The sequence below is a fragment of the Oryctolagus cuniculus genome, chromosome 1 (genome assembly GCF_964237555.1).
Source record: "Oryctolagus cuniculus chromosome 1, mOryCun1.1, whole genome shotgun sequence".
NCBI lineage: Eukaryota > Metazoa > Chordata > Mammalia > Lagomorpha > Leporidae > Oryctolagus > Oryctolagus cuniculus.
In genome coordinates this window covers 50166187-50193226 of record NC_091432.1, presented here as the reverse complement: position 1 = coordinate 50193226, position 27040 = coordinate 50166187, and the positions used below count along the sequence as shown (strand labels likewise).

The 27040-nt window shown below is 38.6% G+C and overlaps 1 protein-coding gene across 50 annotated transcripts in view; it reads right to left on the bottom strand.

Annotated features, from left to right (window-relative positions):
* Window positions 1-27040, bottom strand: part of SOX6 (SRY-box transcription factor 6) — a 647773-nt gene that overhangs the window by 74418 nt on the left and 546315 nt on the right. For all 50 annotated transcript variants that reach the window (XM_051833972.2, XM_070073077.1, XM_070073091.1 and 47 more), the window contains 3 exons: window positions 17545-17694; window positions 10792-10975; window positions 7318-7505 (listed from right to left, as the gene is read on the bottom strand). In XM_051833972.2, the coding sequence (XP_051689932.1) occupies window positions 7318-7505; window positions 10792-10975; window positions 17545-17694 (522 nt within the window). The remainder of the gene's footprint in view (window positions 1-7317; window positions 7506-10791; window positions 10976-17544; window positions 17695-27040) is intronic.

Below are 27040 nucleotides of genomic sequence, written 5' to 3'. Positions count from 1 at the left end.
CAGACCCTAAACACCCCATGACACAGTCAACCAGAACATCTCCATTGGTGCTGTTCTGGCTGAACAAGTCAACAACGTTTCATTTTTAAAGGGTCAAAAGAAGGATTTATTCAATAAAGTGAAACACACCGCGGGTAAACATGTACATGGACACTTATGCGATCCTATATGTGGTATAAAGGCAGAAGCATTCCTATGGCTGTGTAGTAAATGTCTGGCCACATTTCTGCCATGTACAAAACCTGTCTTACGTACATCTAATGTTAAATGTGACATGCTACAGAGGAAAGCATGCTGCACACCTTGGATCCTCCTTCAGGACTCGGAAATTTCTTCCCTCATCTGCTGGAAACGCTGTTGGTAGCCAGCCATCAGCTGTGGGCCCTCTTGAATGTTGCCTCAGCTGAAGAGTCTCACCCAAAGTCATGTCATCTTCCCGGGGCTGCCATCACCCAGTGACTTGCTGCTGCAAATGTATGAACGCTCGCCCCGTGCCCCACGTTAGGACAATTCTGAATTGCTATGGCAGCCTGAAAGCTCCTGGCAGAGTTGCCCAAGCACGTAGTTGAGATTGCATCACAGCATGACCTCCTCTGTGGCCCAGTTTGGCTTTTGCTGTCTCCGTTGCTCGGTTCCTCAGGGGACAATCCCACGTGCACACCCTAATAAATGTACATGCTAATCTCCATCAATGGTCTGCCCCCAGTGATCGCAAATCTGTGCCACGCTCCTTTATATAGAGTAGGGATGAAAATAGGGCATTTGGCCTAGTGTTTAAGAAGTCCACTTCCCACATCTGAGCGCCCCAGTTCAATTCCTGGCTCTGGCTCTCAATTTCAGCTTTCTGCTAATGCAGATCCTGGGAGGGAGCTGGGATGGCTCAAATAACTAGGTTCTTGATACCTATGAGGGAGATCTGGATTGAGTTCCTGGCTCATGGCTTCAGTCTCGCCCAGCGCCAGACTGTGGACATTTGGGAAATGAATCAGAGGAGGAGAGTTCTCCGTCTCCCTCTGGCTCTGCATCTCTCCCCACACTCTCTGTTTCTGAAATAAATAAACTAATGTAAAAAGAATATCCAAATAAGAGAATGAAAAGTATGCCTAATAAATTATAAAGTTCTATAATGGCAGCACTGTGAAAATTATCTAAAAAGGGTATTAGGGCTTACAAAGAAGAAATTTACAAATCTAATTTATGGGTCTTTAAGGAAACATAATTTTGAAGACAGATAAAATAAATTTGTCACAGTCCATTTCCCAGTCTTATTGCACATTATATACTTATCCTCTTTGACTCAGAAGAAAAATCTGATCCTCAGAAGAAAAGTAGTACCCCATGGAATCTCATAAAATTAAGATGGATATTTTGATTAAAGAGAGCCAAAGCTATCATCACAGAGTCCTTTAGCATCATCCTTAATTTATTCTTCCAATTGCAAACTAATCTAAGGAGCAAGGACAGAAATCAAGCCTAGCCAGTCAAAAAGACTGTGGAATCACAAAATACATATTCAAAACAGTGTCATTATTCAGGAGGGAGATCATGTTAAGGAGGGCTTATGAATACAACATCCCTAAATATAATGGACTTTTGCAGTGTACAAAATAACTTATAAAGTTATCTCTTGAGGGGCCAGTGCTGTGGTGCGGCAGATTATGCCATTGTCTGTGATGCCAGCATCCCATATGGGTACCAGTTTGTGTCCTGCTGCTCCACTTCCAATCCAGCTGCTGGCTAATGACCTGGGAAAGCAGTAGAAGATGGCCCAAGTGTTTCAGCTCCTGCTGTCCATGCAGGAGACCCAAAAGAAGCTCCTGGCTCCCAGCTTTTGGGCTGGTCCAGTTCCAACAATTGCTGCCATATGGGGAGCGGCGAACCAGCAGATAGAACATCTCTCTCTCTCTCTCTTTTCATGTCTCTTCCTCTCTCTAACTTTCAAATAAACAAACAAATCTTTTAAAAAAGTTATCTTCTGAGACAACAAATCCCTTCAAATCAAAGTTTCTTGGTTCTGTAGTAACTAACCACTTTGCATCTTTCCTTTATGGGTTCACTTGTATTCAGTGTGATATGTTTTAGATCAAGTCTGGATTAATTTTTTCAATCTTAACCTCCTCTCTCATCTTTCTCCATGTCATCAAAAGCAAAATAAAATCCAATCATTTCAAACCTCAGACTTCTTATTCTCAAATGAATCAAGAAAAATCAAAGAGAAATATTTAAAATTAATATGTAGAACCTGGAGATAATAGTAATTAAGCTTGAACTCCAAATGATAATACAAAGTCAACAACATATAGGTTTCTACACACTGAACTGCGTTCCCTCAACATCCACATTAAAGTCCTAATTCCCAGTGCAATGGTAATTGGAGGTGGGCCTTTGGAAAGCAAAGGTTTAGGCTTAGCTAAGGTCCTGAGGGTTGAGTCCTCATGATGGGAATAGGACGTTATAAGAAGATGAAGGGATCACACCTCTGCTTCTCGTCCATGTGAGAATACAAAAATAATGTCACTATGGACAAATCAAGGAAAGGGCCCTCACCAGAAACTGACCATGCTGGCACTCAGATCTTGGATTCCCAGGTTCCAGAACTGCAAGAATAAGTTTTTGCTGGTTAAGCCAACTAATTGATGGTATTCCTTATAGCAGCGTCATCAAGCATACCAATTTCATGATCCAGTTCTGCCTCCAATTCAAATGATACACCCTGAAGCAACTCTAGATCTTCAAGGCCAAGCAAGCCCTCAAATTTCATCAAGAAAAGGCTGGGGACACATCCACACTTAGGGAAAGCAAGAGAACCTGAGCAATGTCCTGCCCACCACGGGGAAAACAGACTCGCTTCTTCCTCTCTATGTAACAGAACCCTTACAGAAAAAAATATGAATAGCAGCAACAAAAAGTATGTAATAGTACCCCATTATCAGTGGTTTCACTTTCTGTACTTTCAGTTACCTGAAGTCAACCATAATGCAGAAATATTGAGCTGAAAGTTCCAGAAAAAAGCAATTTCTAAGTTGTAAACTGTACACCATACAGAGTAGTGTGATGAAATCTCACACAATTCTGCTCTATCCCACCCCAGACGTAAATCATCCTTTTGTCCATCACATCCACCCTATATATGCTACCCATACATTAGTCACTTAGTATCTATCTTGGTTATCAGATCAACTGCTGGGATATCCCAGTGTTTATGTTCAGATAACCCAAACACAGTAGGCTAATGCTATGTCACAGTACCCACATTCTCCATTTTCATACAGGTTTTGAATCATGTCATACCACCACAAGAAGAAGATGACTACAGTAAAATCAGATGTGCATGTGTATGTGTGTGTGTGTGTGTGAGAGAGAGAGAGAGAGAGAGAGAGAGACTATATGCACATAGCTTTTCTTATAGTATATTCTAACTGCCCTATTTTATTATTGCTGTTGTTAATCTCATACTGTGCCTAATTCATAAATTAAACTTTATCATAGGATTGTGCATGGTGAAAAATAGTCTATGTTTTGTGCTATCTACAGTTACAGGCATCACCTAGAGGTCCTGAAACCTATCATCTGCAGAGAAGAGTAGAGTATTTTATTTATTCTATACATTAAAGGATCACCCATGGTTTAGTTTATTTATTTATTTTTAAGGATTTATTTATTTATTTGAAAGTCAGAGCTACACAGAAAGAGAAGGGGGGGAGGGAGGGAGGGAGGGAGGGAGAGAGAGAGAGAGAGAGAGAGAGAGAGAGAGAGGTCTTCCATCTGCTGGTTCATTCCCCAACTGGCCACAACAGTTGGAGCTGTGCCAATCCGAAGCCAGGAGTCAGGAGCTTCCTCTGGGTCTCCCACGTGGGTGCAGGGGCCCAAAGGACTTGAGCCATCTTCTACTGCTTTCCCAGGCCATAGCAGAGAGCTGGATCGGAAGAGGAGTAGCCAGGACAAAAACTGGCACCCATATGGGATGCCGGCACTGCAGATGGTGGCTTTACCTGCTGCGCCATGCCTCTATGGTTTAGTTTAAAGGCATGGGAAACACAAAGATGTATCTACTATGTGCCAGGAACTGAACTAGGTGTATTCACATATAACATATTTCATTATGATCTAAATCACTGTATCTAAATCATTTTACAGATGAAGAAATTAAGGTTCAGAGAGGTTAATCAGCTTCTCAAATATCACACAGCTGATGAGTAACTACTATTAAGAATGTATATTTTAAGCTTATTAATACTTTCTTATCTATGCCCAGAAAATTTCTGAGTTTCTAGTGATTGTTACTACTTCCCAAAGATTTGTGAATAATTAATGGAGCTAACAGGAGTGAAGAGGGTGATTAGCTCTTTCACCACATGCCTTTCAGTGTTATTAGTATTACCAGTGATCATAGATGACTTTCATTTGAAGATCAATAAATAAAATCTAAAATACCAAATTAAAAAATAATCAATGACATGATGCTCAAACTAAATTTAGGATTAACCCTTGGCAAAGTTGTAAACCATGAGACGGTACATGTTTCTGGTCTTTTGTTTTTAGCACAATTTCCCACTTACTATCTGTACATAGCACAAAATAAGATCCTGTGAAGTTGTTCACATTAAGGTTAAATTTGCTATTATTTTGTAGTGGTTTCACTGAGCAGAGGACTGTATTCTGGGTTAAAAAAATGACTATGTTTACTTCTAACAGCAGAATGGTAGAGGTTTGAGAGCAAGGCTTTTCTTCTCCTGTGGTCCTCAAACCACACTCTACAGAGCCATCCACTCAGGCAGCTCTTGGAGGGGCTCTGTCTGGGAAGGCAGCTGCCAAGGTTCTAAACTGGGATGGAACACTTGGTGGGAGAGGAGCATTTAATGATGGAGCAGAAACTGACTGGCATGTACATGACTAATCCCAAGCATATAAAAGTTAATGGCTTAACAGGCACCAAAAGACCAACCACCCTTTTATATATGCATATATAATGTTAAAATCAGTAACTTGGGGTAGTGCAATTTGAGGGTAAAGTCAAATTCTTTACTAAACTAGCTCTGGGAAGTCAACATTCTTTCAAAGCTAAGCTTCCGGATCTGTGTGAAGGCTTTGATCACGTACATACTTTGAGAGTCCCATCGTACTCCCATTCCCATGCACTCTTTCCCAGCCCCCTGCCCTCCAGCTGTTGCTTGTCATGGCCAAAGAGTGTAGTGGAACAATCAAGAGTCAAGCGAGAGGTTGGTTTGGTATAAGCAGCAGCTTTGTATCCCTATAATGAGTTGAACTGTACCCCCAAAAGGGTATGTTGAAGTCTTAATCGTTGGTACCTGTGAATGTTACCTTATTTGGAACTAGAGTCTTTGCAGATGTAATAAAGCTAAAACAAGGTCACACAGGATTAGGTTGGGCCCCAAATCCAAAGACTGGTATCCTAATAAGGAGAAGGAGATTTGGAGGCACATAGACACACACAGAGAAGGAAAGCAACTATGGAAGAAAGGGGCAGAAGTTGTACTACTACAGCTGTAAGCCAGGGGATGGCAAGTATTTCTAGCAACTATCCAAAGCTATGAAGAGGCAAGGGAGCATTCTCTCGAGCTTTCTGAGGGCTCATGACCCTGCTGACATCCTGGCTTGGGACTGGCCCCAGAACTGTGAGAGAATAAGTGTCTATTGTTTTCATCAACCCAGTTTGCAGTCATTCCTTACAGCAACTCGTATTCTCAGACTATCTCATCATCATACCTTTTGTAAAGGAAACACAGGAAACAAATACAGAACAAACATTCTGATTATGCTGATATGTTCAGAAGTTTGAGTAACAGCACAGGTGACCACAGGCTTCCCTCTTGACCTCTTGCACACACTATTTTCAAACTCCTTTTAGAAACAGAGGAAACTACAAGTTTTATTCTGATTCATGGCATCTCTACCACAGCATTCGTGTACTGCAACAAAGAGGAGGCTCTTGGCTGTGGCTGCATTGTGTTATATTCTTAGACTTTACCGAACCAAAGTATGAATGGAAATATATTTTTAAATCTGCTCTAAAATGTTACCCTAGACATTGCCCAAGAAGCCACACATTTGTCCTTATATAATTCCTATGTTTAAAAATGATTTTTAAAAAGCTCTCACAATTTAGCACTAGGAAAGTATTTTTATCTCTTTTTTTAAAAATAGCATGTTTCACACTATCAGATAACCAGATTTTTCCAACCAGTCTACTACAATAGCTTCTCAACTGGTCTCCTAGAACCATTCTTAGCCTTCTATGGTCCATTCTTCCACAGTAGGCAGAATGATCTTTTTATGCAGAAATCAGCCCATCTCAATGCCCTGGACAAAACCATTTAGGGATTCCCATCATTCAGAATAAAATGCAAGGCTTTCCAGGGCCCAGCACCCTGTCTAACATGATCTGCCCTGAGCTATCACTTTTATTTCATCCCCTTCCATTACACTCCTGCCATCTCAAGTCTCCTTTTTGCTGGTCCTACAGTCTGGGCATCCACACTTCCGGGAATGCTCCTCTTCCCACTCCTCAGACAGCCTGCACCATTGTCTAATTCAGGACTCTGCTAGAGGTCACTTCTTCAGAGAGTCCTTCCTACGCCATCTAAAATCACAACCCCTAACTACCCTCTCCCTAACTTCCTTCTATTTTTTATCATGCTATTTATTCACTTCCTGATTTTACATTATGTACTTAATTGTTTTTTTCTTCATTGCCTGTGCTCTCCTAGTAGGATGTCAGCTCTGTGGAAGAAGCAGGGATTTTTGTCAGATTTACTCACTGCTATATTTCCAGCTCCTACAACAGAGTCCATCATAGAACAGGCACTCGATCTATAATTCGCTGAATCAAAAAGTAACAAATACATTTTGCAAGTATTGCTTGGTTTTCTCTCCTGGTTGATTAGAGAGCTAACTACTACATTTAATGGTGATTCACAATATATTAGACTTTATTGAGAGCATATATGCTTCTACTTTTTTTAAATACTCTGATAGTACAATAACATTATAAGTCCCCTTTATTATAAGATACTTCCAAATATCTCAGAACATGAGAGATAGACATACCAATCAGCAGATTAGTTGGGTACCTGGGAGGCAACCCACACTGAGGGGGAAAGGGTATATTTGTTACTCAGCAGTAATGTTTAAATGTGATACATGACAAATTCAAATAAAATACAGGACAGTTCTCAAGATTGAAGCCCAAAACTTTAGCTGCAAATTGATACTTGAGAAACTGGAAAGAGCCAAAGGAGAGAGAGCCAGGCCATCTCTGTTCCAGCAGATCCAGTGAAGGAGGGAAGCAAGTTTTACCTTTTCACTCCTGCAGTTGTTCAGCCCCATATTATTCATGGAAGACAGCTTCCCATCAACACCATGCGGCTGCTGCTGCTGTTGCTCCCGCTGGATCTGTTCTCGCATCTTCCGAGCCTCCTGAATGGCTTTCATCACTGTATCCTGATCCCCAAACAGGGCGGGGGAGTTGAGACTGGATAGAATATCTGCATACACAGGATGCATTATTAGAGGCTTGTGAGATCAGACCCTTGAAAAGTACCACTACTATCCATGGCCCTGTAGAATGCTATGTTCTCTAAGCCAGGAAGGGGCACATTTGCTACTGAGACAATGGTAGGATATTATTCACAGAAAATCAGGGCAAGTAAGCTGGACTGGGCTTTTGTTTTCCCTTGGAGGATACTCCAGTATTCCAGGCTACCTGAGTTCTGTTCACCTACCTCTGCACAGCTGAAAGTTGCTAGATTCCAACTGTGTCTCTACTCAGGGGAGATATTTGTTCTGGTTATATAGACAATCTGTGCACAATCTAGCCCCTTTGGTGGGGAACTGGCAGGGATGAAGGGGCATGAGGTTGGAGAAGGGGCAGAAATATCTGTCCAGGCTTTCCAAATATAGCTGGTGTGCTAATATAGGGAAGCTGCTTCTGGCCTAGTAGAAAAACATCTGTGAGACTACATGTATATTTTGGTGACATCTGTATCTGTGTGTTCACACATCCACTGCAGGGGAGAGGGGGCGGGAAAGAACACACCAGACTCTCCACTCCCCAGTTGCTGGCTGGTTAATGAAGCATTCTTCTCATCATGTTGCCTCAGTTGTTTACCAAGAGAATGACAACCCCTTCCCCACCCCCAACCCGCACACCCACTGCTCGCAGCACCATCATCATGACAGGGAAGCTATGTGTGTGGGAATGGTTTTCACAGAAATACAAAGCTCCAAATAAAGTGAGAATAAATATTTACTTTCATGACATCCTATGCAACACAGATGAAAAATTAAAGATGAAACTATAACCTGTATTTTACTGTAGATAAAATGAATAATTTGGATAAGTTTTTCCAATTTTAGACAAAAAGGGCGCAATTACTTGATGACTGATAGATCTCAGCTGCTGTGATCAATTTCAACATAATCTATTTGTTTGAGGCCTGGTATGAGCATTTCATAGTGTGTGTGTGTGTGTGTGTGTGTGTATTTCACATAGACAGAAGAGACAGAGGAAACCAAACTACAATCAAACTCACTTCATGCCCTATATGTGCAATGCCTATGCATATGCATTTGAGTTTAGGAGAAAAATCCCAAGGTTATTCAATGGAAAATTTTTTTATTTTATAAGTCAGTTACTTTTTTAGGCTATATAACTACATCATCTGTTCTGGAGTTATTTTGATAAAAATATTATTTCTACCCAATATCATATGGACAAGGCTGCTGACCAAGCATGGGTACTGTTGCTTCAGCCCATGTCTAGCTCATGATCTAAAATATATGCTCTGCTGAGGTTTAAACTCTATATGGCAAGATGTGACATAGTCATCACAGTATGATGTTCAGTATACCAGACAAACGCTTCCCAAGTAAAATTCAGAAGTGGAAAACAGGAGTCCCATTTCAAGATGAAGTCTATTATTTATCCTTATGGCAGTTTTTCCCCCTTATTTCATAACTTCCCAAAAGTCTAGCCAAGGAATATTCTTCAAATTCCTGCGTTATAATAAATGATGGAGTTCTCTCTTCTGCATGGACACCACTGGGTTGGGGTGGAATCACCTCTTCCCCTGAAAGGGGCATCCTGATTCAAGAGGCCACTGGGCAGCTAATGTCTCAAATGCTACATCTCATCATCAGAAGGTTCATTGAGACTCAGCACTGTTCAGTAGACACTCCAGCTGTGATTCACTGCTGGGTTGTGTGTGAGAAGGCCTGCACTCCAGTCCTGGTTCTGCCGATGAATAGCTGGGCTGTGGGCAAGTCATTCTTCCTCTAAGAACCACAATGAAAGTCATGATAAAACACTCTTAACTCACTAGAGTAACTGTGAGAAGTCAAATGAAATAAAGTAGGCAAGACTGGATTTTAAACTTTAAGTGTAGGCTACAAGTGTAGATTATTTTATCTGTTGTAATAAGCATTGCAGGCTCCAGGATTCAGTAATGCTGACAGGTGCTTTCACATTTATTGTTTACTCCAGATACATATATGCAAATTTTTCAGTATTCATTCCTTCTAACGCTTTCCATTTGCATGCCTTCTAAGTGTTGTACACTGTACTAGGAACTGTATGTGAATTTTTTTCCCTTAATACTTATAATGTAAACTAGGTAACATTCTCCTTGCAGAGATTAGGAAACTGAATTTTAAGGGATTAAGTAATTTTTCCAAGGTTACAGAGCTCTGAGTCCAAGGCTGTCTCATCCCAAAGCCCATATTTTCTCTTCCATACTATACTTTTTGTGGGGAGCAACTCGGATTAGACTGTTACTGGAATTAAGACTTATTCTATGCATCTGCTCTCCCACAATATGGCGCTGGGAGAGGAGCAAACAGCTTCTACACAGCTGCCTCCAGTTCAACCAATAAACAGCAGGACCTGCTCCTGATTGGAGGAGAGCAGCGTACTCGGCGTGTGGGTAGCAGAGTTGGGATTGGTGGAAGAGGACTATAAAGGAGGAGAGAGACAACATGCACCAGGAACATCTATCTGAAGGAACACCTGAGCAGCCCCCGAGAGAGCCGGCCGGCGGTGTGCCACTCCCCCACGGAAGTGGGGAAAGTGGCAGGGGGAACCGCCCTTCCACGGAGGTGGAAGGGACGGTAGCCAACCCGGGAAGAACCAGCAGCAAACCCGGGGAGGGCCGAGCAGACAAAAGAACAGCGCAGGGTCCTGTGTCGTTCCTCCACGAAGAGGGGGAGCGACACTTTTCACACAAGGATGGGAAAGTCCTTGGAGATACCTTGCAAAGTATAGAGGAGTGCAACAAGGGAGAGCGGCATTATGACATGTCTTCCTAGATAAGTTTCATTTAATGCATGTCATTGAAGTGTGCCATTCATATTTGTTCTGATGCTGAATGAATACAGGAAGAGGTGTTGAAATTACCTACATTTCTAAAAGAAAAAATACAATTTCACAGAAAGTTTAGACTCTAGACAGGCAGCTTTGAGTTCGGGTCCTTGGTTCCTTGGGGAGTTACTTCAGAGGCAAAGCAGTTAGAGGACACAGAAGTCCCTAGGTCTATGATTCATCGGCTCTACGTCATCATCAGCTAAAGCATCCACCCCAGTGGGCTTTGCATTAAGACCTTCCCCGAAACGTCTGGTCACCCAAATACTAAGTTGTATAATGTTTCAGTGAAAAATGTAACAGTATTGTCTTTTATGAGGGAAACTTTGGGTGACAAGGACCAGATGTCACTAAACGGATGTCCTTTCTTTAACCTAATTCATCAGACCCTTCCTAATGTTGACTTTTCCATTTACCTAAAGAGGATCCTCTTCCCAAGTTTCCTCCAATGGGGCTGGGGATGCTGCTTTTGTTTGGCAGATTGACAGGGCTGGTTTTGCTGGCTGGGAAGAGGCTCTGGGTGGGAGATGTTGGGGACTTTACGGGCTCTGCTGTCTTGGGTCGGGATGAGAGATTCAGCGGCTGTGCTGCAGCTTCATCCTACAAGAGTTTAACATAAATAATTATTAAAAAAAAAAAAGACAAATGAAGCACATTATCACTTAGTAAGCCACAGTTATTTTACACCTCAGAGACAATGCCACATTCTCCTACAATAATAACAAAAGAAGCTAATTATCTACCTCCTTGAAGATTCAATGGAAGGAAACCTCATTAATTTCCCTGTGTTATGCTTCTATTTACATTAACTGTGTAGTTGGATCATTCTTTTTGCCAAATTAAAATCTGAATTAGCTCACATTACAGCTTAATTTCCTAATGTGTTTTCAGGGATCTAAATTAACCTAGGGCATTTACAAAGAATTATTTAAAATTTCCAGCAGCTCTGTAGTGCTTTCGTATTATTCTCTCTGAAAAGTTCCTGTAACTATAAATAGTGTCTGCAGCTGATTTTTTAATATATATTTTAAATCAAACAATAGAAAATACTTTAAAAATGGAAACATGGAAAGCTTTCTGATCCCCTGGGCTCCTGCCCAGGGAGCCGCATGCCACAGCCTGGCTTCCATGTGGCTTTCTGGGTGTGGGTACTCTTCATGGTCTGTATTCTGGTCTCTACTCATGTTTAAAATTAATTCTTGAAAAGAATAAGCATACATTATAATTATGTTTTACATACTATGCTATATGCAATTTATTTTTCATGTTTAAAATGTAACTCACTATATTCCTTACTACATATATTTACAGAACTGCTATTTTAAGACACATGTCCTCTGCACAGAGCACAGTATTCAAATATCTGATTTGTGACTCCAGTTTGGCCAAGATCTTGAAAGCTAAACTCCTGTCTCTATTTTGTCTCATTTATCCTGCCATAAAATATCAATAACAACACTCCTACCATTCTGGAAGTTTAGTTGAAATATGAACACATTCATTTAAACGTTTCAAGATCAGCATTATTGTGTTCTAAAATTGGCAGCAAATGTTAACTCCCATTTTACTTCTAAGGAGGAACAGAGACCTTACTTTTAATATCATTGTCTAAAACATACAATAATTTGGTAACAGGACATTCTCTCCTTGGTAAACATATGAGGTCACTGGGGCCCAATTTCTTCATTGTTAAAAAGACAGCCTGACACTAGAACCTCTGTAAGGTCTCTCTCAGTACCAATATCACTGATTAAGTGGAAGCACAAGGAGATGCCAGGAAATACTAGCAGGGAGGGAGGATCATAAAGAAGAAAGAAACAAAACATGCACAGAGAGGCAGTGATGTGCCAAACACCGTGCTATGCATTTTCACACAGGCATCTATGAGATCACTTAAGCACCACACTTCGGGGCTCGCAGCACTAGTCTAAATTTATAAATGGGAAAATGGAGGTCAGAGTGATAAGAACTACTTGTCCAAGGCCTTACACAGAGGAAGAGAATTTGAATTCTCATTTATTGGACTCCAAATCTCAGCCTCCCTTTCTACTAAACTATCAGAGAAAATAAGTCAATTGTCTGATAACATAGTAAGGTTCTAGAATTTTATGTTTTATTTTTATCTTTTGTCTTGTTAGAAATAGGCCATCTGACATATCTATGTTGCAATGTACTTTTATCTATATTTAGTTTAGGACATGTTCTCAGAAAACATGGTTATATCCATTACAAATGTCAAAATTATCCAACGGTACTTACTTGCAATTTACTTTCCTTTGTTCTTTCTTCACTCATATCTAAATAATAGTGATTTATATGTTAGGTGTTCAATTAGTTTACTTCATGTTTGTTTCATTTGGGATTCATTGAGCTTCTACAATATATGAGGTCAGATTTTTAATAAAATCCGTAATGTTTTCAGGTCCTTACTCCTCCTTCTAGGGCTCCAACTGCACCGATTAGATCATATGATGTTGTCCCACAGGACTGGCAAGTCCCATTTCTATGTTTCATTTTGGATAGTTTTATTGCTGTATCTTCAAGCTCACTAATCTTTTCTTTTCTTAAAAAAGAATTTATTTATTTATTTGAAAGTCAGAGTTACAGAGAGAGAGGGAGAGACAGAAAGATCCAGCTACTGGTTCAGTCCCCAAATGACCCCAACAGCTAGGGCTGGGCCATGCTGAAGCCAGGAACCTGAAACCCCATCTGTGTCTCCCACATGGTAGTCAGGGCCCAAACACTTGGGCCATCTTCCTCTTTTGCAGGTACACTAGCAGGGAGCTTGGTGGGAAGCAGAGCACCTGGAACTTGAACCAGCACTCATATGGGATGCTGGTGTCATAATCAGTGGTTTAACCCACCGTGCTATGGAAGTACCTCATCAATCTCTCCTGAAATGTCTAGGCTATTGTTAATCCTATCCAGCGTGTTTCTTTCATCTCAAACACTATAATTTTCATCTCCAGACATTCAGTTTAGGTTTTCTATGTCTTGTTTTACTATGCTTATGCTTTCTTCTAGCTCCTTGAACATACAGTTTTGTAAGATCTTTTTGCCTTCAAATATACTCTAATTTATTACCCTCTTTTGTAATTCAATGACTAGTGCTTCTACCAACAATGCATGAATATCACCTACCAACTCCCAATCAAGCAAATCCCTTTCTACTGAGGGCAGAGATATCTGCTCTAGCTGAAAAGAAACTTTGTGCTAACCAAACTGGAAGAAAGGGGAGAGAATAACTCTAGGCAGGACTCCCAAGCAAACTGTTCTCACACAGCATCAGCCTATAATCACACAAAGCGGAATATATATGCCTTTGGTCAACCTTCAGAACACTGAAATGATTGCATTTATCAATTTTGTCAAGTTTTCTAAGTGCTTTATAGGGAGCAGACTCACTCTTCTGGCTCTTCTGGCTCACTCTTCTGGCTCTCCTATAGTAATAGCTTTTTTTCCTGATTTGGCACTGTTTCTATGATTGATTTTTCTCCTCATTATTCATATTTTCTTGCTGCATTACAGTCCTGGTAATCATTGAATGGATGCTACACATTGTGAAGTTTACATTGTTGGCTACTGACGTTTATTTGTTTATTTAAATACTTGTGGACTTCACTCTGAGATGCAGAATAATTTAATATTTTAGGCTTACTTTTAAGCTTTGTTAGGCTATTTCACAACAGCCATTAATTTAGGGATAATCTGGCCTCACTAGGGGGTAATATCTTTCTGTGGACTCTATTTTATTTTATTCTTTTGACAGGCAGAATTAGACAGTGAGAGAGAGAGAGAGAGAGAGAGGGAGAGAGAGAGAGAGAGAGAAAGGTCTTCCTTTTGTCATTGGTTCACCCCCCACGTGGCCGCTATGGCAGGCGCATTGCGGTGGGAGCCAGGAGCCAGGTGCTTCCTCCTGGTCTCCCATGGGGTGCAGGGCCCAAGCACTTGGGCCATCCTCCACTGCACTCCCTGGCCACAGCAGAGAGCTGGCCTGGAAGAGGGGCAACCAGGACAGAATCCGGCGCCCCAACCGGGACTAGAACCCGGTGTGTCGGCGCAGCAGGCGAAGGATTAGCTAGTGAGCCGCGGCGCCGGCCTCTGTGGACTCTATGTGATGCCCCACACGTCAGGAGATTTTTCCACTCTGGCAAAATGAGAACTAGTCCTGTTCCATTGCAAAGAGGCCTCAAGAAGTTTCCTCACGTGCGTGTTCTGATCAGTACTCACACACTCAGGCGGACCTTGTACACATCTTCAGAGTGCTTGCTCTCTCTTGCTCTCACTCTCTCTCTCTCTTTCTCCCTTCCCCTCTCCCTCTCTCTGTATAGCTCTAATGTCTGGTACAGTATCTATGTCAGCTCCCTCTGATCAGGCAGCCTGCTGAGCATCTCACATACTTGTTTAGCTCCGCCCCACACCCCCACCCAGACAGGAAGCGGGAACCACGCTAATTCCTGCCTCACTTGCTTCTCCTCTGCCAGGGATGACTGCACTGTACTACGATTGTGAATGTCTGAAAATCCTTTGTTTTTATCAATTTGTCCTGAGTTTTCATTGTTTAAGCTGGTAGAGTACCTCTGATTTCCGTGCTTCTATCATGCTTTAAAATGGAAATCTTCCAGGTGTTTAGTTAGGATCTGTTTTGGTAACAACCAAGATATTTCGATTCCAACCACTGAAACTGCCACAAAGTCTTCTTTATTATCATCATGAACATTACCACCATCATCACTACTGCTAAAGATTTATGAGGTTCTCACTATATGCTAGAGTCACATGTCTTCATCTCACTCAAAAGTATTAACAATGCTAACTCCCATTTTACCTAGGAGAAAACTAAGGCTGAAAGAAACGAGGTAACCTTCCCAAGGGACACAGCTATGAAAGTGGCAGAACTGGGTATTTAGACAAAATATTCTGACTTCTAATGTTGATATTTGCCATAGATAAAAATTCTAGAGAAAAGAAGGTAATATTTTTGTTACTTTCAGCAAACTTTTAGTCTATACCATGTTTGAATTTAAAATAAGTCGTTGTGTTATATACAGAGTGTAAAGAATAACTACAGAGAGAAATATGAGATATTTTGGTGACCATAATTCTTTCGCTAAGCAAACTTGTAAGATCAGATCACTTTCAGAATTTCTTCAATAATAGACAGGAGCTATTTTTTAAATTTAAAACATTTGCTTTATGTCTTGGTTTATATATTTTTACCCACATATACAATAAACAATCTAAGTATAAGAAATATTTCCTTTGTTATTAACATAAAATACAGTCAAGTCAAATTATATGGAGAACTCCCTAAGAGTTTACATGTGGTCAGTGAGTAATAAAATTCAGTTGGCCCACAAAGACAGAATGGTAAAAGCAGATATAAACTTGAATTTAACCAAGGAATATTTTACTCATCCAGTTAAGACTTGGTTTGGTACAGGTCCAGCTGGCCAACTTACTTATAAAATGACTTTTTCATGTTCAAATTTTTCAATATTCAATATCTCAAGTCACTGATATTTGATGTGTTCATATGCTAACAACTATGATTAAACAAAGTGCCTTGGTTTGGGTTTGAGTGTTCTGACTCTTATTAGTGAACACAAACCCTTAGATGACAAAATAATGTTTCCATAAATAATGCTTTGGAAATATAGACTGCCTATTGTCATATCAGTATTTTTTTTTTTGTATTTTTTGACAGGCAGAGTTAGAGAGAGAGAGAAAGAGAGAAAGGTCTTCCTTCCATTGATTCACCCCCCAAATGGCTGCTACAGTTGGTGTGCTGCGCTGATGCGGCAGGAGCCAGGTGCTTCTTCCGGTCTCCCATGGGGTGCAGGGCCCAAGCACTTGGGCCATCTTCCACTGCACTTCCGGGCCATAGCAGAGAGCTGGCATGGAAGAGGAGCAATCGGGACAGAACCGGTGCTCCAACCGGGACTAGAACCTGGCGTGCCGGCGCTGCAGGCAGAGGATTAGCCTATGAGCCGCGGCGCCGGCCTATATCAGTATTTTTAACAACAAAATATATATGTTCATCTATTTCTTTGGGTAATGAGTGGCATGAAATTAATTCTGTTGAGTGGAGAAGCAGCAGAATTATTTCTCTTAATGATGCTCACTTTTTCAACCTTTGATATTTGGAGTTCTTTTTTAAAGAGTTTTCTTAAATCTCAAAATTCCTATCAGCATATTTTCAAAAATAAACCAATTTCAGTGATTGTATAGTATCCAACACTTAGTTTGGTAGGTTTCAGGTGTTTCCCATGTGATGCTCTAATAATTGCAACATTTCTCCAAATGCAGGATTTTGGTCACATTATATTTGCGTCCGCACTCTGCATATGCCTACCAGTAGATAAGTCAATTATAAAAAATTTTTTGAACTGTTTGAATTGAATAATTCAAATAGAAAGCAAATGCAATCATGAAAGCCGACCAGTACCACCTAGAGGTACCAGCTGCAGCACAGGGTTGGAGCGGCCCATCAGTTTCTTTCTGTTGGCAGGTATTGTACCTCTTGGCTATCCAGTTCCAAGACACTGAAACTCTGTGAGGAAAGACATCTGTGAAGGTCCCAGACACAGCTTGAGCAAGCCAGTTTATGCTATGTCAACTATAGGACATCAAAGGCCTGATGAAGTAATGACACCACTCATTCCTCAGAGCCCATATTTGCAGCTAGTTCTGAAAGAGAGACCTTCATCAACCAAGTATATAAAACCCTGCATGAGATTCTTTTTTGTCTGCCTTTTTACAATCTGAGGTTTTGGTATCTTTCTTCACTGGTACTAAATGTTGGCTCCCCACCTGTTTAGGGAACATGAAAGAAGTGTCACAAGAATATGACAAGAACTAGAAATAAAACCATGGCCATTCATGCCAATGAACATTAAAAAATAAAAGCCAGAATCCAAAGGGGAAAATCTCTTGAGAAGTGAGTTTGCAGATTTAGGTAAAGATCTCACAATATGGCACTATTGTCATCCAAAGGGAAACACCTGTTTCTCAATCCTCAATCATGAAATTTACCATAAAGAGGAGCATTTTGGTGTTTCTTTATGTTGCTGTGCTTCCTGCTGCTTATTCCCAACATAGCCTGCTTCACTGTCTTTCTTGTGAAGCTATTTTCCAAACTGTTTCCACAGTCCTGGAAAGCAAAGTACCTTAACTTGAGTTACAGGGCTGGTCCCTCTCTTTTCATTTTTTATCCCAGTAGGTGAGACTGGCCCTGCTGTGTTTGGTGGCTGTGGAGTTGACGGCATCTTTGCTCCAGGTGACACCTGCATGCTGGCCAGCTGAGCGGCATAGAGTTGCTGCAAAACAGGGAAGACAAACATTGATCTCTTTAAATGCACCTGAAATAGAGTTGAAAAAAAAAAAACTTACCATATTGTTAGCTAACTATTTCTCCGACAGTCTTGCAATGTCTCTTTCACTATTTTTTAAAAGGGAAATAAGAGAAACCAAATAATATAAGAGAAACAAAAACAAAAACAAAAACAAAAAACAGAGCCCGGGTATCGGAGCCATGGTTCTGTAACTGGTCCTCCTAGCAACTTTACGACCCTGGACAAAGGACTTGATCTCTCTAGAACACAATTTCTTCAGTTGTACAAAAAGCAATTTAACCATGTAGTCTCTGAGATTCTTTCTAGTGCCTAACATCTTTATTGAAAGTTCTTTATATGTCTAGTGTGTCACTTGTGTAATTTTAATATTTGTAAACTCAGAAGCTATCCTTAACTTTCCTGAGGAATCCCTGTAAGAATGACATCACTCTGATTCTCTGGAGATTATGCTCCTTATGGATGATGAGTGCTGCCACCATGACCCCTGAGGCCCAACGGCAGTCACTCTTCTCAGTCTTAGTTCTACCCAGAATGCAACATAACCCTTAAGACATTATGCCCAGATGTATACTGATAAAAATGAAAGTAAATCAAACCAGACAAAAATCTTCTTTTATCTGGTACAGGAGCTACTCACTTGATTCTCAATGCAAACCAGATACCAAAGTGCTTCCTTCGCACCCCAGTTTCTCTCCTCAGTTCCTGTCCTGGTCCAGGGATAGCCTCAGTATATTCCCATTGCTATTACATGCATTTTCTGAAGTATTTTCTATAGTTCTCTTTGGGAAACTAATAATCCTATAAATTCTCTCTCTTCAGCTGAATGGGGTTCCTCTTCTCTTTGGCATAAGAAGCAGAAAACCTGACATTATAAATCTTAAAATTAACCTCAAAATGCACTGTTTTAGCTGAAATAGGGCCAGATATTGAAAGACAGGGGGGCCAAGCTCTTTTAATCTAATTTTAGCTTTTATCAAAGTAATTCCTACACATATATTTACAAATTCAACAGTACTTTAAGACTTAAAAACAAACAAGCAACAAGAAAATCAGCACAACCAACGGCAGGCCAGTATGTGCACTGCACAGCCTCCATAGCCTGGCATGATAGCCGTGGGATTTCACTGCCCAGTCCCTCAGACCTCATCACGCTCGACATGGTGGGGACATCCCCTTCAATTCATTGAAATGTTTTGACTGGCATTTATCTCATTCCCTGAAAACGCTTATACTAGTCATAGCCTTATTCATCAAGAAAGATAAGATTTCTTAGATCACCAACCCCCCATGTGTTCTTTTGCTTCCCTTCCAAAACTCTTAATGTTAATATCACAAATTTTAAGATTAATGTTTGCTATTTTATATCAATCTGTGAAGATACTATTTACAGTGGAAGTATGTACTAAAATGCATTTGATTTTCTTTTTCTCAATTTTAAAAATTTTGTTAGATTTAATATCTGTCTTATTATTTGTTTTCTTAACTTTTATGTAGCGATTACTAATTAATTCCCAAACTCTTCAAGAGCCCAGTAAAACTCAATCAAAAATGGTTGAATGTATCAGGTAATTTGTGTATTCTATATTTTTTTTTTCCCTTGGAGACATCCTTCTTGGCATTCTCCTTCTTCCTGCTCCAGTCTGACCTGCTTTATTGTTTAGGCCCACTGCAATTCTCTGGGACTTGGAATTCCTCTTGCCTCTCCTGTGGTGCATTCTTTGTCTCCTGCATATCTTATTTTCCTGTCACTTGGGTAGCAGTCTCTTTTTGGTAGAACATATACTCCAGGAGCTTCCTGAGAAATATGCGTGTGAAGTTAATTTTTTTAGGAATTATCATCCATGGAAAACATTACTATTATATTCCTCTAACTCAAGTACAGAATTCCAATTTGGAATTCCATTGATTTCATTCTTATTTCTAAGGAAGTATGATATCATTCTAATTTCTGTTGCTTTGTATGTAATCTATTTTCTCCTCAAAAAATATCAGGACCTTCCATCTCTAACAAGTGTTTCTGAAATTTCATTATGATTTCCTTCTGCTGAATTTCACATTCATTGTTCAGAACATTCATTTAAACCTTTCAATCTGTAAATGCATGCCTTATAATTCTAGGAAACTTTTTGGGCATTTTTCACTTATAATTTACTTCTTTTGTTCTCTTTCTTGAACTTCCACAAATGTTGGACTTCCTTATAGATCCTCTATTTTTCTTATTTTTTGTTCTTTTTGCAACCCTTTCACCTTTTGTCATACTCTATGATAAAACTGAAAATTTTAATTTTAAAAGTTGGAAAAAATTTATCAGAGTATAGCAAAAGTTGAAAAGGTGGTAAAAGAACAAAAATTTTCAACTTTATCTTCCAGTACTTCTATGAATTTTTAAAAATTCTGCTATGCTCTTAAGATGTTCTCTGATGGCTTTTTAAAAGATATTCTGTTATCTGTTTTGTTTGATGATATTAGTTCAGTTTGGGATTTGTTTGTGTTTTCTGAATTGTCTTTCTTTTCTCCCAAGGTCTTTGACCTCTTGCATATTAGAAGCTTTTCTCAGCTCTCTAGTGTTCACTGTTTCTTCATGTATAAGAGTGATGGACTTAATAGTTCATTAGGAGAACTTAATATGGTGATGGATTTATTGACTGATGGGTTTCAGCATAAAATCAACTTTTTCACTAGGAAAACTCAAATATCAAATCTACAGGTCATTTTTCCTACTCGAGACTACTTTCTTGAAACTCTCCAAATTTTGCCTTGATTGGGGTATAGTCTTGTATACCATCATTAGGTGAGCAAAGCAGGAGAGACAGTTTGGAGGATCTCATTGTTTGGTCTATCAATGTAAACTCCCTATTTTTCAAAAGTCATTATTATTTATTCTTGGCAACACCTAATGTCTGTGAGACAAAAATCCCTGAAGTTCAATTTGTCAAGAGAATAAACTTTCAGTTTTGTACCTGATTAGGTGCTGAGTGAGGGACATAGGGGTGGGGGTAAAGATGCAAGGATGGTAGTTACCAGGTTGCATAAGGTGAGAGAAGGATCATCTTATATCTATTTTCAACCAGTCAACTTTTCTTTAGTTCCACCTCTTACCCTTGCCTTCAATGATACATGATGCCTTCAATTCATAAGTATTTCAAAGGTTCAGTTCCCAGTTGGGCTTGATTCCTTTTGGCTTTATACTCTTAAAGCTTAAGTATCAGCTTTCTCCTGCCTGCTAAGAAAGCTGTAACTCATTTATCCACATTTCTCATATTTCAAAATAACTTTTTGTCTTTGCTTTCTATTTCTACTTGAAGGTTTACACCTAATAATTCCAAATGGTCAATTTATTAGGATTTGGGCAAAACCGAAAATAAATAAATAAATAAATAAGTAAGTAAGTAAATAAGTAAGTCAATCTGCTATGGTTAGCCAGAAGTCAAATATTCTAATTTTAACACTATTTAATGCTTGAAAACTTTCAAATATTTTCTTTTCCTCTTATAATCAAGATTAAGCCATTACCTTGATAGTCACATTTCTATAATAATAAACAGAAAGCTTCCTAGTTCATCAATCACAGAAAAAAATAGCTCAAACTTTGCCATATTAGTAGGGGAGAAAAAACAGGTGGTTTGTATATAATTTCCAGCATTACTATCATTCAGATGGACAAATAAAAAAAATTACAGTAATCAAAAACAGACCTTTCAGCACATGTAATTAAATGAAAGCTTAATAAAGAATAATTTGCAAGAGCCAGATGTGCTTATGTCATGATTGTTGCTTTCTTTGGAACAATTTTTCTAATATAACAAGCCTCTAAAGAAATTAAAGTTTCATAATTCTGTATGCAATGACTCAGTGGAAATAAAAATTCACAAGCAAGAGTCAATCAAACTGCTAGAACTTAGGCAAAAAAAAAAAAAAAAAAAGACTGTCTTTTTTTATTCCATTTATTCTGTTGTATCTTTTTCCTTTGAAATCCAGCCAAGTGTCTGCCAAATGGGACAGTTTCTATAAAATTTCTGCTTGAGTCAAGCCAGTGAAGAAAAGTTCTATACTGAAAGGAGAGGAGATGGTTGACAGTTGAAAAAATGTTGGCTATACAGCAGCTGGTATATACCCTACTACTGAGTATTAAAGAGTTGTGAAATCTTAGAGAGGCAAGAGGCCTTAGACATCATACATGCTTCCATTTTTACCACAAACCATTCAGAAGATCAAAAGAAAGTCCATTCTACTTAATCTTGAGTCCTTCATGGAACTCAACTAATGAAAAAAATGCAGAGAAACAACTTTTTGGGAACAAATCAATGTTTTTATTCAGTGATCCTTCAGATTGGTTTAACAATACAGTTTGTAGAAACAGAGTAGTGTGAATTGCTTTCTCTAAATCTGATAAACAATTCTTTTTACACCCATTTCCAGTAGGTTATACTTCCAGAATGGTAAGACCCTACCAAAAAATATTCCTCAGAGCTTGCTCTTGTGAGCTGTGATTACTGGTATATCAGAGACTAGAAGCAGAGCCACATGCCACAAAATGTAGAGCTGAGTAGACCATACAGTAGGATATCAGTTAATATTTAATAGAATGAACCTTGAGATAATATCAGAAAATAGTATCCAATGAAAAGATAAAAGGCACTCATGAAGATTAAAATATCACATTCTATCTAACAAAGCATTTTATTTTAGTTCCAAATAGCATTATCTTCAGATTGAATATTTTAGATTTTACTTGGATGTTGTCATTGGTTGAATATAAGTTCACAAAACAATTTCAAACCTCACTGTCTAAGGAACATCAGTTGAATGTGTTCTGTGTGTAAAGCTCTATACTAGGAGCTGAAGAGAAGTCAGTCTTAGCCCAAGTACATAGCCCTGGAAGAGATGTAGAAGATAGATCCTTAACACTTCATTTGTATCTTTCTTTTTTTTGAACATTATGTTTTGTTATGCATCTTAACATGCTTGATATACATGTTAAGTTTATTGAAGACATGACAGATAGAGTTAGTTTTGAATGTCTAGTACCAATAATGGTGTCTTGTAAATAACAGATATCAAATCAATATTTTATGAATTAACTTAAAATATTAAAATCATTACCTATTTGGAAGGAGAGATTTAGGTGAGGCAACATAAGTTGTACATGTTTATAATTATTATATATACAATGAACAATTTTGTGGTGCTGAGTTTAAAAACAAAACAAATAAATTTAATCCCAGGTAAATTAAATTAGGTGCCAGCATCATGGCACAGTGGATAAAGTTGATGCTATGATGCCAGCATCCCATATGGACTCTACTTTCAATCCAGCTGCTTCCTAATGCACCTGAGAGAGTAGCAGAGGACGGGCCATGTACTTGGGACCCTGCACTCACGTCAGAGACTCAGAAGCTCCTGGCCTCTGGCTTCAACCTTACCTAGCCCAGGCCACTGCAGCCATCTGAGGAGAGAACCAGCAGATGGAAGACTAATCTCATTCTCTCTCTCTCTCTCTCTCTCCCCCCTGACTTTCAAATAAATAAAATAAATGTTAAAAAATTAAATTGGTTCAAAAGGATGATTCTTCTGATGTGATTTGTTAAAATGTTAACTAAATAGTTATTCAATAACTACTATCTTCACTCATTTGTCTTGAATTTTCTAATATAAATTATACTGTTTGAGCAGTAACCAAGGAATAGTACTAACATTTCCTTGCATCCTAGTTACTTAGAAACTTAAAGTTTATCCAATGATACCACATCATTTTTTGAAAGAATATGAATTATATGGTTGTTCTAACCAAATAACTTGAATTTAAAAATCCCTTTGCAGACTAAAGGTTTAGGAATGAAAAAGGTTCAACTCTGATAACTATTACATAAGAGTTTACGAAAATGCCATTCTACATAGGATTCGCAGATCATAGTTCATAGTCATAATGATGGTAATAACAAATATTTATTCCTATACATCTGAGGTTTAAAGAAATCAACAATATAGTGATGCTTATAACCAATTTAGCCAAAGTTCCATAAATGTTTAAACTTTGGTGAAGACTGTTTTGTAAATATAAGATTTTTTTTTTCCATTTCAATAGTGAAAAGTGCTTAGTGATTGTTTGGGATATTGAACTGTTTCTTTATCCGAGATTTATAAAGGCCATGCAGTGCATACACGTAAAAACAAACCTAGCTAAATATTTTTTCAAGATTACAAAATAACTCATATTTTATGTGAGCATTTTAAGAAATGCATTTACTTTATAACTAAAATATTCCACCTTTATTATTGGCATTTTACATAAAGTAGTTTGCATCAAAATTTTGGTAAGCTGAACAAATGACATACTTGCCACACCGAACTTTATAAAGAAGCCTCCTATTCTACTGATGAGCTGAGGTCAAACAGGCAGAAGTAGTGGCCCAAGTTCATATAATTTGTATTGGAGCTAAAAAAAACTTTCTAGTTCTCATTTCAACTTTCCTCAAATGTCATTTAAAGAAGAAATGGATATATGACAAAGCAACAGTTTTTACTTTTCAAGCATGTTTCCAGCACTGAACAATTTGCTCAATAACAAATCTGTGTTAAATATTTATTAACTAAACACTGTGCTAAATACTGAGGATATACCAATGAGTAACTCAGAAATAGCTGCTGCCTTAATGGAGCTACCAAGAGAAATTTACATTGCATAAGTGCTTAGACATAACTATGAAATTATAGGTAGGATACAAGCTGAGAAAGAAAATAGAGACTGTCTTCATCTAACAGAAGCATTGAACATACTCAGGAGATCAGAATAGCTTCTCTAAGGAAGTAACGTTCTACGTGAGTAAGAATTATCCAGATATAAAGGATGATTAAAAAAATTCTAGAGAGAAGAAAGATCAAGTATTCTGGCTCTGAGGTGGGAAAAAAAGCAGAGTTTTTGAGGGATTTAAAAAAAAACCTCAGTGTGGCAGGACTGTTAAGAGTGTCCTGAGATGAGGCTAGTGAGGCACAGGCTTTTGTAGGCTTGTCTTAGTCAGTTTGGGCTTCTATAACACAATACCATAAATTGAATAACTAGTAAACTACAGAAATTTATTTCTTAAAGTTCTGGAGGCTAGGATGTCCAGGATCAAGACACACAAAGATTCACTTTCAAGGTCTATCTTCCCCATCCAGGGCTGTCCTTTCATCTAACCTCTCTTCTCAGGCATTATTTTTGTAAATTAATTATATTTGTGACAGCCCTGTGCCCATCACCTCACAAAGGCCTGCCTCCTAACATCATTACCTTGGCAGTGAGGACTTCAATATGACTTTTATGCAGAATAATTTGACCATAGCAAGGTCACATTAAAAATTTCAGAATTTATTCTAAGAAGAGATTTTCAGAAATAACAATTAACTAAAGCAGGCAACAGAATCTTTTCTATGTTTTACTGCTAATCTATTGACTAAGTTTTAAAATAAATTGGATTAAGACTGTCCTATGAAGACCTCACAAATCCATAAATACATGCTTCTAACAGTATTTCTAAGAGTTCTATGTACTGAGATTAGCCTTAAATATAAGTGTTTCTTGCATTTAGATCCTATTGACACTTTGTAACCAAGTCTGCTTAGAATCAACATGAAATGGTAGGTCTTATCAATCAAATTCAGCCTTTTTCTTAAATTCCCGAGTGTCTGCCAACACACACACACTCATCTATGGCAAGACCTAAGAAGTGTTTTGCGTCTAAAATTCTTGTTATGATATTATTATTATATAGCTAGCTTTGTTACAAAGCATGCTTTGTCCCAAGATAACCAAATTGATGTCAATTATATGGATAGTGTCATGGTATATCTATATTTACCATAATTTGAAATATATTTATTTAAACCTTCTTTCTATGATAAAATCATACAAGATCTCTGGTGGAAAATGTCATAGAGATAAGGTACAAGGACTTTTATCTTTTTAATCATATGATTTTCACAAAATCCCATAACTAATCATCCAATTACCATTCCCACTCATTCATGTGTTAATTCAACAAATATATATTGATCATTCAGTCAAGCACGGTGCTTGGTATTTTTTTATTTATTTTTAAAATTGTCACAATAATTATATAAAATAAGAATTATTAATCTCCCCTTTATCCCATATTCTTTCTGCTTCTAAGATTAAATTATTTAAAATAAGCTATCCAGTGAATCACTGTGAAACCTATTTCCTGTTCCTGGCCACCAGACAAAAGTAATTGTCCAATAAGAAGACCCATTCTGATGTCCTGGATTCTACTGCTCTGCAGTAGCAAACTGAATTTTCATATGGTGTCACAGCTACTCTTTCTAAAATGGCATTACAAGATCCTTGAGCAGACAAGAGGCTAGAAAAGCACTTACCACTTTGTAGGAGTAAGGGTCACACGCTTTATCTAGACCACTCCCTTCTCCAACTAATCTTTGAGCCATAGCTGAAGATATTTCAGAAACCTTAGTTGAATACACTGATGAGGTAAAAAGAATTATCCAGAGTTTGGGTGGAAACAGAACTTGATTAAAATGGAAATGTACAGGGATATTAAATTGGCACCAGTATGCTTCAGTGTGTGGAAACCAACAGAAAAAGAGCAGCCATAACTTTACATACCAAATTCTCTTTGGAGCAGACTCTCTTGTGTTTTGTCATTTCAATTAGAAAGGGCATTTTAAAGCAGCATGCGGGAATCTGGACCAGAGAGAAAAAAAAAATTCCCCCTCAAACACAACCTATCTTTTGGTGGAGAATGAAAAATGGAAGAATAAGGAAAACTACTATTCTTTAAAAATCAGATTCAAAATGTGCTCTTGAAAGATGTCTCTTACCTTCATATTCACTCCCATTTTACCATGGTTCCCACCTAACGGGGAACCCTAGGAGGAGTTCAGCTACCCAGGTTAACAGACCCTTTTCTTGCATAGCACACACAGGGGCAACAGAAGCAATTAAAGGAAACACTAAGATAGAATAGTGAGGTATTCATTATTGATGCCACCTAACTCCAGGCCACAAACCTAGCTCAGTTCTCCAGGGATATCCTGGATTTTGCTACCTTCTCAAAACAATGCTGATGACCATTTAACTGCCTGCCAAGCAAGGTGTATTATAAAGCTAGACATGTTCAGCTGTGAGAAGTTAGAAACAGAGACAGGGGAAATTAAGCAGCCTGATTTAGTGCTTGTTCAGTACAGAGAAGAAAATACGTCAGTAACAAGTCATTACAGAGAAAAGGAGGGGTGGGAAGGGAGCTTAAAAAATTATTTGAAAGAGTTTACAAATACTTTTACTTCTCATAAACCT